At 31.9% G+C, this 18228-nt stretch overlaps 1 protein-coding gene across 1 annotated transcript; it reads right to left on the bottom strand.

Moving 5' to 3' along the window:
• Positions 1-887: 887 nt before the first annotated feature.
• Positions 888-7629, bottom strand: LOC100251252 (chaperonin 60 subunit beta 4, chloroplastic). Its single transcript, XM_002269305.5, has 14 exons — positions 7371-7629; positions 7155-7280; positions 5655-5792; positions 5295-5390; positions 4883-5125; positions 4572-4806; positions 3942-4111; positions 3297-3374; positions 3134-3205; positions 2951-3055; positions 2544-2636; positions 2337-2429; positions 1593-1821; positions 888-1458 (listed from the first exon to the last, which is right to left on the bottom strand). The coding sequence occupies exons 1-14, from the start codon at positions 7500-7502 to the stop codon at positions 1436-1438; spliced, it is 1833 nt and encodes a 610-aa protein (XP_002269341.2). The 5' UTR covers positions 7503-7629; the 3' UTR covers positions 888-1435.
• Positions 7630-18228: the final 10599 nt, after the last annotated feature.

Here is an 18228-nt window from a genome sequence, read left to right as displayed (position 1 = left end):
AAAATTTTACTAGGACCCTCTCTTCTATATGATAAAAACTACCCTACATTTATAATTATTTTTTTTTCTATGATAATTTATGAATAATTTTTTTTAATCACCGTACCCTTTTCAAAAGTCCCTTAAACGTGACACAACTAATTTCCCAAGCATCTCAAATCTGTCTTGTCATCTACGCGTGTTCTAGCCCCTTTTCAATTAATTATAGCGCTGCCAAATGGCTAACCACAGCCATATATGCTACTCAAAGTTTGATGAGTTCTCAGCCGCACAAATAAACAAGCAACAGACCAACTGACAGCTTGTATCGCTGCTAAAGCTACCAGCTCTTTTGCCGAGGAATTCCATTAAGCCAGTATTCAATAGGTTTTACATACTAATTACCTTACCTAGCTAAGAATATCTTAAAGTTTTCAATAATTTTCAGCTATGATTCCTTCCCATAAGTTACTGCCCTTGGGATAATAATCCTCAATAAAAGACTAAATAATTAATATTAAACTTTCAATAACTTCAAGTGTCACAGTACATGTGCACACACTTATTCTCCTTCATAATAAGTAATTTGAAGTGAGTAATGTATGTGGGATAGAACAAAATTTTCCAGTCTTATTTCCAAACAATGCCCAAAAGTAATTACTCTCTTTCTCTCTCCATCTCTTTTCATTTCGCTTTATAAAGCTATCACTACAAATTGATGCTCTCTCCTTTTCTTTTTCTTCCTCCCAAGTAATTTTATCTCTTTCATCCTCTTAAGAATCAACTCAAAATGAGGAAACTTAGTGAAGCAAATGAAGGTATAAGTGACAAGTGAATCAAGTGTCCTATCGACCTATGCTGGTAGACAAATAAAGTAAAAGAACTGCACACGTCTGATCAGATTTCAATGATCATAAAAGAAAAGCTTAAGATTAACCCGCTATACCAAGAAAACTACATAACAGGTTACAGTAAGCATAAGAGACTGCCAAAGCATTTTTTCCAATTCATCACATATAGTAGCACTAGCACACACTTGAAGATGATGGTAATCTCTCCTCTTGTAGAGGCCTTTTGATGTGTTTCTGCCTTACCACAAGGGAAATCTGCCCTCTACCGTCTGAATAGATTATCTTTGAGATGTTGCAGAAGCGTCTCTTTTTTCGAAGTGACTTAAATTACGCACCCAACTCATCTTGCAGCATGCCTTCTTTACCAGAGTCTTGCTCATCTCTTCAATTAGGAAACCATCAATTTGACGTGAAGGGACCAAATTTTAAGCAGCTATATATTGGCAAGTATTGCATCAATTATCAGCACCACTTGATAAATAAAAGTTGGAGTTCTAGCTAAGCCACATGTTTCAAACTGCAAAATCCCATTATCCTTTGAAAGAGTGGACAAATCAGGGTTTGAACAGCAAGGTCAATAGAGCTGGATAACTCCCTCCACTGAACTAAAGCCCAATTGGTCGAATACCTGAATGATTAAAGACATAGGAAGCCATTATAACTAAAATGGATATCAGAGATGGAAAGCTGCAAGGCATAAGAGAGATGATTGTATATGAATTTATTGGCAAGTTGGTACTTGTATTGAAAAGCTTGATTTACCTGAGGTTGGCAGTGGTGGTAATAGTGGCATCCGTGGCATTGGTTTTCTCCTTGAAATGGCTGAGTTACCTGGGGATGGCAATGGTGATACTGGTGGCATTGGTGACATTGGTGGCATCGGTTTTCTCCTTGGAATGAGGTCTAATTCCTTAATGTCAACAACAACAGCGTCTGATGTCAAAAAGGTTTTGGCAACCGAAGCAGCATGCTCTAGACAACATCTAACCACCTGCTCCATTTTTTAAACCAACAATAATGAGTATGTTTACCATTATACTGCAGAGAGAGAAATTAAATATGTGCATCTGAGTGCAGACATACAGCATCTTCTAACATGAATGAGACAATATCCAACATAATTTTAGAGCTCCTCTCTCTCATAATCACACAAACTTTAGCAGTAATCATCAAAGTGCAAAAAGTGGACTATTTGGAGACATTTGCATCAAAGAATAGTCCTCTAACATATCATTAGGTGACTCAAGAGGAATAGGTTCTGGCTGAAAATAATAATTTGCTCTAATTCTTCCTCTCAGCATTTAATACACATTTTTTTGTTTTTTCAGTTTTAAACATACTTATGTCTAGCTAAATCCATATGCCTACCGATAAATTTGCAGAAAATATACCAACAGATAATAAAGAATAAATAATAAAAAGAAAAAAGGAAAGGAAATATCCAGAATTTGCAGTTATCTCTTGACATTTCAAAGGACAATGCATAAGCTATTTAGTGAACGATACCTTTGATGGATCCATAATTCCAGCAGCCATCAAATCCTCATAACAGTCTATTGCAGCATTATAACCATATCGAAAATCATCATTAGATAAAACCTACAAAAAATACAAGAGCCCAATAGGAATTTATGTTTCAAACAAACTCCATGTCATAAAATTAGTACAGAAACCAAGAAATTTTTTAATATCAAATGATGCCCATAAAGAGACCTTCTCTATTACAACACTGTCATTAACACCTGCATTTTTGGCAATCAGTCTTGCAGGATAGGTCAAAGCTCTTTTGAAGATCTCAGCTCCAATCTGCCCAGATATTTGTAGATATGGGATCACAATCTCCATAAACAAAAAGCAAAATAGCAAAATAACATACCTATGATGATGTACAGCTGATGGATTCTGAGAATTTTAGATCAGAGTAGCTTAGCATATAATTCAGCAGTGTCAAACAGAAACCTAATTTTAAGTAATTAAACAAGAATTCCAGAGCCTACAAATTAATTGATCAGCAATTTTCCAATTCCATCTTGTGAATTAAGTTTTCAAGCTATTCATTATAGTATCCTAACTTCGAAGAACAAAAATGGAGGGATGAAAAAGAAAAGAAATATACGAACTTTCTGCTCTTCATTGTCCAAAAGTTCTTTGATGCCATCCACTTTTAAAGATAGTCGCAAAAGGCTACAGCCACCACCAACTACAACACCTTCCTCAATAGCTGCCTGCAAAATCAGTTTGGAAGCTTGCTACTAGTAACAGACAAATAATCACTATTAGCATCAATGATAGCATCAGACTACCTTAGTTGCATTCACAGCATCTTCAATCCTCAATTGTTTATCTTTCAGCTCAACTTGTGTTTGAGCTCCGACCTAGTGTTGATACAGTAAAATGTGTCAGCTAAGAAATCAGTCTCCATAATAACAGATGATCAAGATGCCGACTCTGGTAAATTTCAGTCACCTGAAGAATAGCAATTCCTCCTGATAACCTTGCTATTCTTTCATTCAGTATCTTCTTTTGGAAATTTTCTTCAGTGTTCTGCAAAACAAATAATAGCCAAGTCAATTTTGTACTTAGTACTAAATTACCACAAAAACTAAAGAAAGTAAATTCTTTTTTCTTTTTTGGCATTTCCCAAGAGCAAATTATTGTCCAAACAAAAGACATTAAAAGTCCTTCAGCATATGAAATTCCCGGTTTGAAAATATTTGTGAAGTGCACCTTTTCAAGTTTTTCCCCTGTTTCTCAGGTAAAGAAGACAAAACGATAAACTAGGAAATAAAAGTAAAATGAGTTAGATTCCAATGTTTTGGTAAGATCAGGATTGGAAATCCATATTGCCCAACTTTAAAGGCTGAATTTGACACTGCTCATCTGGTGAAGTTTTCTCAGCTGCTTATCATTTAGATTTTTATTTTTTTTTGATAAATTGCTTATCATTTAGATGTTCGAATAGTAATGATAAACACTTATGTAACATTTGAATGTTTGAATTTGTGTTGAATTTCAACCATTCTATTTTACAACCAAGGCTGCAATATGGAACGTAGACGAGCAAAGAACATGGAAATGCATAAATAACATTATGTAATAAGTTAAGCGCACCTCAACAAGCCCCCGAATCTGAGAAACCCTCTTCTCAACAGCTGGTTGAGTGCTCCCATCTGTAACTATTAACGTAGAATCCTTAGTTATGACCACCTTAGTAGCAGTGCCCAAGACCTCCTTGCCAGCCTTTTCCAGGGTCAATCCCATCTCATCGCTAATTACAGTGCCTACAAAGTATACGAAGAGTTCAAGATGCAAAAAATTGTAAACGACTGTAACATCTGAAACTGTCAACTGCGTTAAAAGATTCAAAAATCATTCCCCTTTGTTTTATATGGAAGCTAAAGTGAGTTCCATTTAGTTTCAGGTAAAGTATCACCTCAATAGTTCAATATTTCATCATCATTTTTTTGCCATTATTTTTGTTATTATCATTTTGCAATGGTTCAATTCTTTGTTACTACTCCATTTGAATGATAGATTTATGCCTTCAAATGCTATTAAAATGAAAATGAAATTGTTTAATTTAGGTCCTAACCATCCCTATGTGCACAATAATATAATAGGGTGACTGTCTTACATGATGAACATCAATTATTTACATGTCTTCTAGCTGCTGTACTCGAAAATTTTCTATTTTTAACAAGAAATAGACTGAAATTTTTATTCTTAGCACTCAATTACTACCTCCAGTCAAGATAGCAAGGTCATCTAAGTAGTGGCTCTTCCGCTCACCAAAGGCAGGAGCCTTAATAGCAGCTGCCTTCAGCACACCCCTGAGTTTGTTTCTAATTACCGGAGCCAGAGCTTCTTGCTCAATGCCCTCTGCAACTATCACAATTGGATACTTCTCCTTAACTGCATTGTCCAATATTTTAAACATCTCCTTCGGGTTCGTGATTTTTTTGTCGACCAAAAGTAACTGCAACCAAAGAATTTCATACCCTCTAATCATTACACCAGATAACATGCCAAGCTATCTAAAAACTGAACCCTACCTTGCAATCATGGAACTCCACCATCATCTTTTGTCGATCAGTAACAAAGTAAGGGGACAAGTATCCACGATCGAATTGCATTCCTTCTACAATCTGCAGACTATTTTCAGCACATTTCCCTTTCTCAATTGTGATCACACCCCTCCTTCCTACCTGTCGAATAGCATCAGAAATCATGTTGCCCACTGTATAATCATTCCCAGCACTAACTGCAGCAACATGTGCAAGCTCATGATCCTCAACCTGCAATTTATAATTATTTGGCAGTCAATTCCAGGTAATATTATATAATTCTTAAAGATAATATTAATACCCAAATACAATATATTCTCTTTGTTTCAATGCTTACAATTTTTAACAATTTTCTGAATTATAATTTTTTTCATGAAAATATAAGAAATAGTCTTGATACCTCTCTCGACATCAATTTGAGTTCAGAAACAAGGGCCATTGCAGTCTTCTCAATCCCACGAGAAATTTGAATGGGGTTCATTCCTGCTGCAATTACCTAGGAAAGAGTAGCCCTTAGCATAAAGAGTTGACATCATATGAAGAACCAAAGTCATATATCATAATCAAATGTGTCTTTAATCAGAGAAAATAGTTTAGAAAAAGAAAATGGAATCCACTTCAGAAGTTAAGTATCAAACACTTACTTAATGTTTAATCTCGAAAGAAACTTCTCATTTTTTATCCTTAATCCATTAAATCAGCCACTAGTTTGTTCTAATAAAAAGAGATAGGTTAGTCACATCAAGACAAATTATCATACCTTCACACCCTCAGCAATTAGACCTCGTGCAAGTATAACAGATGTAGTGGAACCATCACCAGCAAGGTGATTCGTTTTTGCGCCAGCTTGTCTAACCAATTTCACCCCAACATTCTCCAATGGATCCTCCAGCTCAATCTAATTAAAGCAAATTAAACGTAATTTAGAAGTGAGGGTGCGGTAGGCCAACAAGTGAAAATTATAATAAAAATGAATAAAAAAAAAAGGGCAATTCTTCCATTGTCAATAATGCCTTTCCCACAAATGTTTTTATCTTAGCATTGTCAGTGGTCCAAATCATTATCATATTGTCATTATTTGATTTTGAAAGGTTCCAAATTCAAGTTAATAAAAAACATGCAAAAATACATCATCTGCTATGGTACATGCTTTGGTTGAAATATTATAACAAGCAAATTATAAGCAAAAATAGAGCAAATTTTAGAAGTAATGTAAAACATCATCATCAACTAGAACAGTAAAACAAATGAAAAACTGCTAACCATACAAATATGCAACAGCCAGTCTAATTTCCGGTTTCAAGGAAAAAGAATACCAAATGTTCGCTCCCAAAACAGTGCTATAGATGGCTTAGCTACTAAGATAAACATGACACACAAGGAAACTAACAGCCAGAGATGAAAAGGTAGAATTCAACTTCCTTGGGAAAGAAGACTATATGTCATTCAATTGTTCTTCAATTTTCCAATCCCTTCACAAGCCAGTCCTTGATAGAGACATGGCATGGGCTTGAGGCACATCCTTTAACTCATGCCAATTCATTTCTTTATTTTTTGGTTTCTCGAGGTAGTAGCAGTTACCTCTGTTTCTAGCATATTGGTGGACAACAATATCAACAGACGAGTAGACAGATGCTATATGATATCTGACATCCGTTAAGAGAAGTTCATAACACATTGACACTATATATGTAGTCCTCTTAACCATGCTGATTCATTTTAAAGCTGTGAGGGTAAATTGGGTCCACAATAGATAATATCTACATGGAGATTTTTTTTTTTTTTTTTTTTTTTAAAGTTGATAAATGGATATCAAGGTAAAGAGTAAAGGGGCACTTGGCTTTCTGTAATAACATAGAGATATCAAAAAACTAAATTAAACTTGGCGTGCTCACTTAGCATACATGTTAAAAGGCATCCTAAAACAAAGATTGGCTTCAGGATGGCACCAACATGCCCTAGTCTTACAGATTAAAGCCCACAAAGAGAATAGTATACAAGGCTTACAATTTTGCAACTCCCTCTTCATGTTTGGCTGTAAAAGAAAATTGCTTTTGCTTTCTCAAACTCATCAAATGGAGGATAACAATACTCCAAAACACAGCATCAATTTTCCCAACAACCCAAATAATGAAATACAGAAGCCCTCAATTTTCCTTCCCTTTTCATCTCCAGAGGATTTTGGGCAGCCAAACAAAATGGAAAAAGGGACCTAAGAGGGGAAAAGGAGAAGGGTGTTAAAAGGCAATTTTTACATTACCTCTTTGAGCACAGTCTCGCCATCGTTAACAATCTTGGGAGGCCCATACTTGTTCTGCAACACAACATTCCTTCCTTTTGGTCCTAAAGTCACACCAACCAGTTCCGCCACCATGTCCACCCCTGCCTGCATCCAACAAAGCAAACCATTATTAGACAATGAAGATTGCAGAAGAAGCAGTAGCGGCAGTGGCAGTGCTCTATTGAGAAATGCAACCTGAAGTTTCTTTGTGGCTGAACCATCATGGTTGAAGTAAAGCTCCTTGGCCATGGCTCTTGGGTTCCACGCTGTAGTTGAAAATGATCTTCTGGGCAGTGTTAAATTGGAGAAAGAAAGTGCAGACACCATGGTTGGACCAACAAAGGTAACAACTTTTTTTGTTTCAATGGGTTGATGGGTTGAAGGATAAGGAAGAGGGAGAGCTGGAACTGAAGGGAAAATATTTTACAGTTTACAAGCACCATATCCAACTAAATCGCCTCACCTTCCACCTCAACCACAAGTGTCCAAATAAGCACAAAAATATCCAAAAATATCAAAACTAAATCCCAAAAACACTTCTCAAAATCTATGCTACAATAATGCATAGACTAGTTTGCTACTCTTAACTTCATGCTACCATTTAATTAGTGTGTATTTTAAGAGCCTAACTACAAAGATCTCTTCAAAAGACTAGTAAATTGATTTATAATAATTAAGAAAAACTTATATTCAAAGAAAAAAAATAATTTTTCAATAAATGTTTGGTTATCCCATATGTCCATGTAACCTAAAGTGTGACTTGGTTGCCATCGGTTTTTGAAAAAAGAATCATAATAACACGTAAAGGTATTATTTATTTATTTTACTTAATTCTAAATAGAACTTTAATATTTAATAGTATTAAATATTAAGTTGTTCGTTTTTATAATATTTTATTTTTATTAAGTATTAAAAGGTAAAGAAAAATAAACATATTACTTTTTCTATTTAGAAAAAATAAATATTTTTATTTTTTCTATTAAGTAAAAAGTTTATAATAAGTCATAAAAAGTAGAGAAATAAATGACCTAAAGTTTGAAAGTAAATTGTTTTAAGTAAAGGACTAAAAAACAAACATTCTCTTATTTTAAAAGATAATAATTTATTTAAATTATTTTTAAAAATCAAGATATTAACAAATTTTATTAACCTTAAATTTTCATTTTTAAAAAAATATAGAAGTTATGACTATTAAAAAGAAAAAAGAAATATATGCAAACAAGCACAAAATTCAAGGTTTATACAATATTGCATTATATTGCATGTTTTATCCACGAAAGATATAGCAAATTGTTGGAAGTGTTTAGCATTGCTTATACTTAAAAATTGTCTATATATTAGTATTTACTTTCTTTTCCAATTTTAATTTTTTTTTAAATGTAATATATATAATTTCAACAAAAAAAAAAGTGAAAAGCAAAAAACTCATTAAAAAGGAAAGCATATAATTACAATAAGCATGATCTTTTAACACCCTAGGAAGATTGATTTTTATTTTTATTTGAAAATAGGCATATATCATGTTACCCCTATGGATCTTAGATGCATGATCCCTACTATATTCTAGGATCCAACATTTGTACTCTTAAGCTAATGCTCTCGAGGGTTTTGCCTCTACAGCTAACATGGTAATTCCATGGCGGTGCTCCACTTGGAATGATTTACTACCCTTAAGTCAATGCCCTTGAGGGTTTAGCACTTAATGGTGAGAGAAGATATTGTCATTCCAAGGCTATGCTTAGCTTGGAATAACTTTGTACCCTTAAGTTAATGCCCTCGAGGGCTTTACATGCTAGGAACCGCATAAGACAAGGTCTTTATAAGGAGGTATTCAACTTAGATTGACTTTATAAGATTAGGTTAATGCCCTTGGTTACATTTGGTTTGTGGAGTAGGATAGAATAAGATAGAATAGGATAAGATATGTATATTTTAAGATATGGATTTCCTATCTAATGCGATATCATATGGAATATGTGAAACAAAGCTAATTTGATTAAGCAAAACACCTAAGAAAAGGGTGAATTGGGTTTTAAAAACTTTTTCAAAAACATCTTTAATTGAACAAGCAATAGCACAATTTAAAGTAAAATGATAGGATTAAAGAGAGCAAACTTAATTTTTTTATTAGTTCAACAATTCGCGCCTACATCCACTCTCCTTGAACTATTTTCGAGTGAGGGTTCCATTAATTTGAAACTTTCAACCTAAGCTTTCAAATCTTTATAATTGGATTCAATGGCTCCAATGTTTCACAATCCTAGAACAATGAGGTTCCTCTAAAAACTCCTTCCTTAAGTCCCTATCATTTAGGACAAAGTCTAGTCCTAAATCATAAGATCCTATCATCTAATAAAATTAAATCAGGCTTACCACAATTCTGAACTTCCTCTATAAGTTACACTAACTACAAATCATTCTTTTGTAGGGTCTTAATTCCCCCAACCAAGTCTAGTTGTACTTTAAAATTCACCACAAAAGCTACCGAGTCTAGAACTCTGATATAGACTTGTAAACCCCTTAAATCCCCTAGTAGCCACCTCTAACAAACTCTAATAGCTACTAATAAAATAACTAATTTCCTACTCAAGGCATCAACCATAACATTCGCTTTCCCTAAATGATACTAAATAATGAAGTCATAGTCCTTAAGTAATTTTATCTATCTCCTCTATCTCATGTTTAATTCCTTTTGGAAAAATAAATACTTCCAATTCTTATGATTTGTTAATATCTCACAAGTTTCACCAAAAATAAAATATTTCCAAATCATAAGTGTTAAAATCCTTACAACTAACTCCAAATCATGAATGAGATAGTTTTGCTCATAATATTTCAATTGTCTAGAAGCATAAGCCACAACTTTCCCATGCAGCATATGAACACAACCCAAACCTTGATGAGAGACATCACTAACTATACACTATAAATCTTCTTAAACCTAAAGGAATAGTCAAAATAGGAGTTGTCATTAATCTACTCTTCAAATTCTTGAAGTTACGCTCATGATCATTAGACCACTCAAATTTAAACCCCTTATAAGTCAATTTGGTCAAAGGTAGGGTGGTCTTAGAAAAGCCCTCAATAAACCACCTATAGTAATCAACAAGTCTAAAAAAAACTTTGAAACTTAGTCACAATGTCAAGTATCCTCCAATTTATTACATCCACCTTTCCAAGGTTAACTAAGATGTCACTTTAGTTACCATGTGTCTAAGAAAAAACACTCTATCTAACTAAAACTCACACTTCTTAAGTTTAGCGTACAATTGTTTATCCTTAGAGTTTGCAATACAATATTCAAATAACACTCATGTTTCTCTCTACTCCTTGAGTACACTAAAATATCATTTATAAGAACCACCACAAATTGATCCAAATAAGGTTTGAATACCCTCATAAGTCCATAAAGGCAACAAGTGCATTAGTCAAACCAAAATACAACTAAAAACTCATAATGTCCATATCTAGTTCTAAAAGTAGTCTTAGGTACATCTTCGCCTCTTACCCTTAGCTGATGATATCCATACCAAAGATCAATCTTAAAGAACACACATGCACTTGAACTTGATTAAACAAATTATTAATATGAGGAAGATGATACTTGTTCTTCATTGTCATCTTGTTCAACTCTCTATGATCAATGCAAAGTCTCATTGGTCTATCCTTTTTCTTCACAAATAAAACAAGAACTCCCTAAGATGAAACATTGGGTCTAATAAAACCCTTATCTAATAACTCCTGAAGTTGAACCTTTAGTTCCTTAAGCTCCATAGGTGTTGCCCTGTATGAGTCCTTAGAGATAGGAGTTGCTCTTGTTAAATCAATGGTAAACACCACCTCCCTCTTAGGTGGCAAGCTAGGTAAATTGTCTCGAAAGACATCAATGTAATCCCTTACAATGGGTATGTCCTCCAACTTTAAATCATTTTCATTACTCACCATATAGGTCAAAAAACCTTGACAACCCTTCTTGAATAAGGAACTAGCTCACAAATTTGAGATCATACATAGTGGTCTATCCATATGCTTTCACTCAAAACTAAACTTAGGTTGCCCAATAATGTGTAAAGTCACCATTTTCCCAAAACAATAAAAAGAGGCTTGACAAGAAGCTAACAAATCCATCCCCAAAATCACATCAAAATTCTAAAGGTCAAGAAGTATTAAGTCAACTAACATCTCCTATAACCAATCATCACAAGACAATCTTTACGCATTTTATTGGTCACAACAAAATCTCTCATAGGAGTAGCAACAATCAAATCAAAATCTATGCTAACAATAGGCATACTCAACAAACTGGCGAAAAATATTGAAACAAAAGAGTGTGTCAAGCCTAGATCAATCAAGGCTCTAACAAATAAAGTGTGAATTCAGATAGTACATGTCACCACATCAAAAGTGGCCTAAGTATTTGAATGAGTCATAGCAAATAACCCGTCCTTGAAAAACTTATGTTTATCCTCTCTATTTTCCTTCTTAGGCATTCTAATTATAAACTTCTTATTATCTGGACAATCTCGAATCATATGTTCCTGCTTCCTATAACCAAATCAAGCTCCAGTCTTTCTATAGCATGGCCTACCCTCATGCTTCATACCATAAGTAAGACAAATTACAATTGAATTTTGCACTATTTTATTTTCATTTTGACTTCCAATGAAAACAAACATTTTCTATGCTTGGCTACTAGGAGCACCAACACTATTCTTCTTCCTTTGTTGTTCCCCATATTGATGAAACTTTTCATTATCCTTTTGTACAATAAGGGCTTTGCTCATAACCTTTCAATAGATTCTAAGCTGAATAGTTATCTTGTTCTTTAGGTAAGGCTTTAATCCATCTTGAAATTTTAATGTCTTTTCTTCCACAGTAGCAGTCAACTACAAATCAAAATGTGACAACTCCATAAATTTGGCCTCATATTGGACCACAATCATATCTCCCCTATTCCAAATGAACAAACTCTTCCAGCATTTATCGTCTAACACTATTAAGGAAGAACTTTAAAAAAACTCCATAAATTGTTTCCAAACTATAGGTCTTTAATCCTCTAAAAGCCTCTTGGTCATACGCCACTAATGATTTGCCTCTTTGTCCAAAATAAATGTTGCATAAGAGGTTTTCTGCTCCTCAAATCAATCTATGACATCAAAGAATTTATCTATCTTAAGAATCCAAGTCTCCACCTCCATTAGATCTAAAGAACCAAAAAAGTAAGGACCCAACTTATTAAATTTATCAAAGGAGCTACCCTAAAAGATGAGGATTGACCTTGAGCTTGGGTCTTAGCAACTCTAGCCTAATGCTTAACCAAACCAGCCAAAGTTTCAAGGTACGCATGTAGCCATTCTACATGCATGGGAGGCAAACCCTCAAGTGGAGAAGGTACGTCATCATTAACTTGATTGTTTTGGGAGGATATTAGTCTTCTTAGTGGCATGTTATCCTTTAAAGCATAAGGTATAGTTGAATTAGTCACTAAGAGACCAATTAGACAATTTATAATTAAAAGAAAGAATGAGAATTTATACTTGATGAAGCTGAAACTTAAACCCATGCGTCACTCATATATCCCTAATTTAAACTAAATCAAGTTCCCAATAAGATCATAACCTAGTACTTTGATACCACTTTGTCACACCTCATGACTCACTTTAAGGGCATGATAATCATTTCACACCTCAAGGCCGAATACTCAAAGTGCAAATGACTCAAAACAATCATCTTGTAATTAAAAGGTTACCAATTACCAAATTCTTTTTCAAAATAATACAATATACTATAATCCTCAAAATTCAATTTCAACGATTAAGAAAAAAAAAAAAAAAAACCTAACACATCAAACCATGGAGCTATTGTCCAAACAACTTTAAACTTAAAAAATTCAAACAATAAGTAAAATCTAACATTTAAACAATGTCTAAAATAAGAGTTCAAATAAAAAGAATCGTAATAAGGACAAATTCCCAACCTAAGCATCACTCATTGCCCAAATTGAGAGTACCTAAAAAAATTTTAATGAAAGAGAATGAGCCCAAAGGCCAATAAGGAATATTAATATAGTCTTATAGATCAAACATTTTCAAATATAATTACAAATAAGAGATACAATATACAATCATTTTCATAAAAGCTTTTAAATCCAAACATGTTAAAGCATTCAAAACTTGTTAATGAAACATTTTCATATTTATGTTAATAATACTTTCATATCAAAGAATATCAAATGTGTTCAAAATATTTTTATTTTGATTATCAAATACAAAAGATGCGCAATTATGTGGAACTTTGTTGCTCGATTAAGTAAAACTTTATAAATGGGTAGTTAGCCTCAAATTTGAAACCGAACACTACTAATATTAGTAACATCTAACCAAACCCCTAGATGTTGGAATTCAATCTTACAAAAAAAAATAAAAAACTCAAAAAAAATGTTTTAATATATATCTATTTTTTCATGCAAAATATATTTAATTCACACAGAAAAACAAAAAGGACATTTTACATAATTCAAATAACAAGTAAAAATAAAATATTTTCTTTTACAAAATTTATATTAATTTCCCTTACTTCAAAAACACTCAAAATCCTTGAAGAAATTATTATTAGAGAATTTAATCATCGCATAAAAATAACATAAGAAAAATAACTATTACTATTGACTATCTATTTAAAATTATATATTGACATTTCTATTAATTTTCTATTTCAACTTCTTAACTAATAACAATTTAATTAATGAGTTTCCAAATTTCCATAAAACTTGTGTTCCTTCTAAAATCTATTCCAAAATTTTAATCATCTTTTCTGATTTATTTAATCTAAATCCCTCAAAAACCTATTCCTTTTATTTAAACTAATATCCTTTCCTACTGTTGTTATTATAATATAATACTACCCTTTAAAAAATATTTAAACAAATATCCCTACCTACCATTCTTCACCTTTTTATTTACTTTCCAAATGTGATATAAAGGTTGAATTTAACTAAATCTCTATTTTATATATTGCAATGCTCTCCAAGACTCACATTCCATTCCAAACATCACCTTACCATAATGCACTACGTGGCTTTCCTTAACTCTACTGTATTTGAATAAATACTATTATCTAAAAATTTAAAAAATTAAAAATAATTATTTTAATTTGTTTCATTTGGATATATTTCTTATTTATTTTCTATTTTTAAGAATAAATAATAATAATAATTTTATGAAAAGTAAAAATTCTTATACAGTAGATATGTGCTTGCTTACCTTATATCTTTATAAATTACTTTAATAAATTTTAAATTTGATGTAGAAAAAAAAAATTAATACTTGAAATTTATTCAAACGGTTTTTAAAAACTATCACTTTCTTATTATAAGCCTTTTGGAATTTTTATATTTTATATAAAATTTATAACTATTTTTCATTTTTTAAAAGAACAAAAAATACACATATCCTTAGGCAAACTTAATATATTATTTCTTGATTATTATTACTTCTTAGCAATGTTTTAAAAATTAGACCGAACCACCAACTTGACTGATTCAACCATCAACCAAAGCTTTGTTCGATTTGGTTCAACCTTTTGGGTTAGAGTAGGATTTCAACTAGTCTTGAACCAGTCAGACTGGTGATAGAACCGCTGAGTTGGTGAGTAGATCTTTCAATTTTGTGTTGGTCCTTTTATATATATATATATATATCTTCCCTTAACAAAAGGGCCTGGAAGAAGTCCAAACCCACCTCAATAGGCCATTGAAGGGCTCTCTACCTTTGGCCCATTACTATCCCTCCTATCACACATCTTAAAGAGTGGAATACCAAATTCAAATGCATATGGAGAGGTTTCAACCAATGTTTTCAAAACCGAATCGGTCATTAAACCGAAAAAATTATTGGTTCACAGTTCACTGGTTGAATCGTAGTTGAATCATGACATAATAAATAAGTAATTTAATATTATAATTCTTTTTAAAATCGAATATATTTTGTTTTGTTTGACATATTAGATATCAAAAGGTTTGTAATCGACTGGTGTCTTAGGTCAGTTACTCAACCTACCGTTCAAGGTTCAAACTCTCTTGGGTAGATTTATTAATTCTTTTTCATTGATAGTTAACAATCCCACATCGAATTCTGAGAGGAATAAGGACGCCTATAAAAACTATCCTCATAGAAGGTAGAAGCATCACCACGTCTTGTGGGCTCAAGACTCAACCCACAAAATGGTTTGAGTAGGGTGGGCTTTGTTATAAATATAGGTCCCAATGATGGATTTTTGCCAAAAAAATGATATACAGGGGAAAGTGGGCCTTCCATGCTTACAAAAAAAGGGGGGTAACTTGAACTGTTTAGTTCATTTAGAACTGCTCGGTTCCACCAAGTCATCGGTCTGACCGTCAGTTTAGGACCAATCAGTTGAACCAGTTGGACCAGTCGGTCCAGCCTAGTTTTCAAAACAGTGGTTTCGACCATAGACAATTTGATGGTATGTTGGGACCGCAACCACAACCCATGACTAATACTCTAAAAATTTCAAACTAATAACATAATTATTTTAAAATTTTTAAATACTAATTAGATATGTAAAAAAATATAAATAAAATAAATTATAAGTAAAAGAATTTTCTTCTATTTATATATAAAATTTAAAATATTAATATATTTATTTTTATTCATGTTTTAAATTTGATAAATCAAAGACAAAAAATAAATATTATTAATTTTAATTTTTATATATGTTTTAAATTTTTAAAATTTATTTTAATTTTCATAATATATAAATTATATATTAATTACCTCACAGATTCAACTATGGTCCAACTATCAATCCAACTAATGAACCATGAAACAATAGCTTTTTCGGCTTATGACCCATCTGATTCCAAAAATATTATTATTTTTAATTTAATAACACTCCATATATGAATCTTTCAAATCAAATAATCGTTGACCAAACTATTTTATCACACTCATCGATCCAGAAAGAACAAACTATAATGGATATAGGTACGCCTTCGATTTATTTTTCTTAATGATTTAACATGATGTTGATTTTGATTTATGACATGATGTTGTTTTTGGGTTATTAATATGAGATCTTGAATGGATTATAACATGAAATCTATTGTTTGGGTATTCCTATAAGTAGTTTGAGTAATCTCTACACTATAAAAAATCTAGATATTATTTTTATTGAATACATATATATTTATTTATTTATTCAATAAAAATAATCCAATATATATATATATTGGATTCGTAGCTAAAGTCTATTTGAAAGACAACTTTGATGGAAGTGGTTCAAAGTTACCCCAAATTTTTTTAAAATTGTCATTAAGTCAATTTATAGTAAAATTTCGTAATTATTAAGGAAGACGTAATTTTAACCGTCAAGGTATGCTTTAAAAGTAACTTCAATTTAAACACTTATTCTTGGAGAATTATTAAAAATTGCAAAGTAAAGTGTTGCTTGGTGGAACGACTCTAGTATAAAGAAAATTTTCAATTAAGTTATTATTTTAATATGTAACTTTAATGCAAATAATCAGAAATTTTTTAAATAATATACAGTAAAGCTTTTGTTTAAGAAACTTGAATATAAATTGGCCTTTCAAAATAATAAATCTGCAAAAAAAATAAAATAAAATAAAAATAGAACACTCATAAAGAGAGAATTTAATTTTCAGAGTTTAGATATCATCTGGAGAGATGACGTCCACGTGGAGATATGTGAACATCAGGATGCAGCAAAAATAGTATTTTTCATGACATAAATTCGATGATCATAAAGAAGTTTTTTTCTCTTTTTTATTTAAAATTAAAATGATTTAGAGTGTAATTTACTGTATTTCTACAAGCATTATTTGTAATTAACATGATTTTTTTAGAAGTGTTTTTACAAAAAAAATCACATATCAAATATTTTTTTATAAACTATTATAAATAAAATTTCAAAATTTTAAAAATATTTTTTAAATTTGACTAAATACCTAATTTCTTTTCAAAAATACTTTTTAACCTAAAAGTGCTTTTTAGAATGACTATCAAATGAAATCTTAGATTCAGTTTCTCAATGTTTTTAAAAAGCGTTTTTAAAAAATATTTTTAATATTAAAAGTGTTTTTGAAAAAGTCTCATGGTATTTGATAAAATTTTGAAAACGATGTTAAAAATTTGAAAAATCATATAGAAAAATCACACAATATTTTATTATGGAAACATGTCATAGGTAATCCCTTAAAAACACTTTAGAAAAAACAGCCAGAGTAAAAGCTACATAAAAAACTATTTGTCAACATTGAAGAAGGGATTTCATGTGTTTATTTAGTTTTGGTCATGCACGTCTCTTTGGTGAAAAATTATTTTTGAAAAAGTTGGGGTCACCATAGTTTTGGAAAAGCATGTCTTCAGGAAACCCGAGTCTTGATTCGGGGATCAAGTTACCTATTGGGAAAGTACTTCAAAGAGGTAATATCCCTCTAAGCCCTAAAGAGGTCTCTTCTGGCTAAGTTGGGGGAAAAGTGACAATTAATAAATTGATTGAAGGTACTTAGGTAGACTAAGGTAATTTCGAGATTCTATTAATACTCAGCATGCCAAACAAGAAATCAAATCACATTCATAAAGGAGAGTTAGGGTGTGTACCTGGACTGCTTCTCAAACGCTATCATAAGACAATCAAAGTTAGTTTGAATAGTATATCACTCAACATATATTTCATTAGAGATAATCAAACAAGTGTCAAGACAATCAAGGACAATATTCAAACATGGATATAGCTTATGATAACATGCATATTCATAGAATTTTGGAATTGGAGGATAAAGAGAGCGTACCTGGTTAGCAAGCATCAACGCCTCTATGGAAAACAAGGTTAGATCAACAATAAATATAAAACAAATTCATGCATATCATCAAGAGGAATCAAAATCAATTGATCACCAAACAACCATTTGATCACTTGAGTTAATATCAAAGACAATGTAAAAAATGTTAGACCCCCCACCAAGGTCCAAATTGTTTTTTCATGAATTCTTTCAATGAATTCCATTATT

The sequence above is a fragment of the Vitis vinifera genome, chromosome 1 (genome assembly GCF_030704535.1).
Source record: "Vitis vinifera cultivar Pinot Noir 40024 chromosome 1, ASM3070453v1".
Taxonomy (NCBI): Eukaryota; Viridiplantae; Streptophyta; class Magnoliopsida; order Vitales; family Vitaceae; genus Vitis; species Vitis vinifera.
Note: the sequence above shows the minus strand (reverse complement) of the source record. Positions and strands in the feature narration are given on the sequence as shown.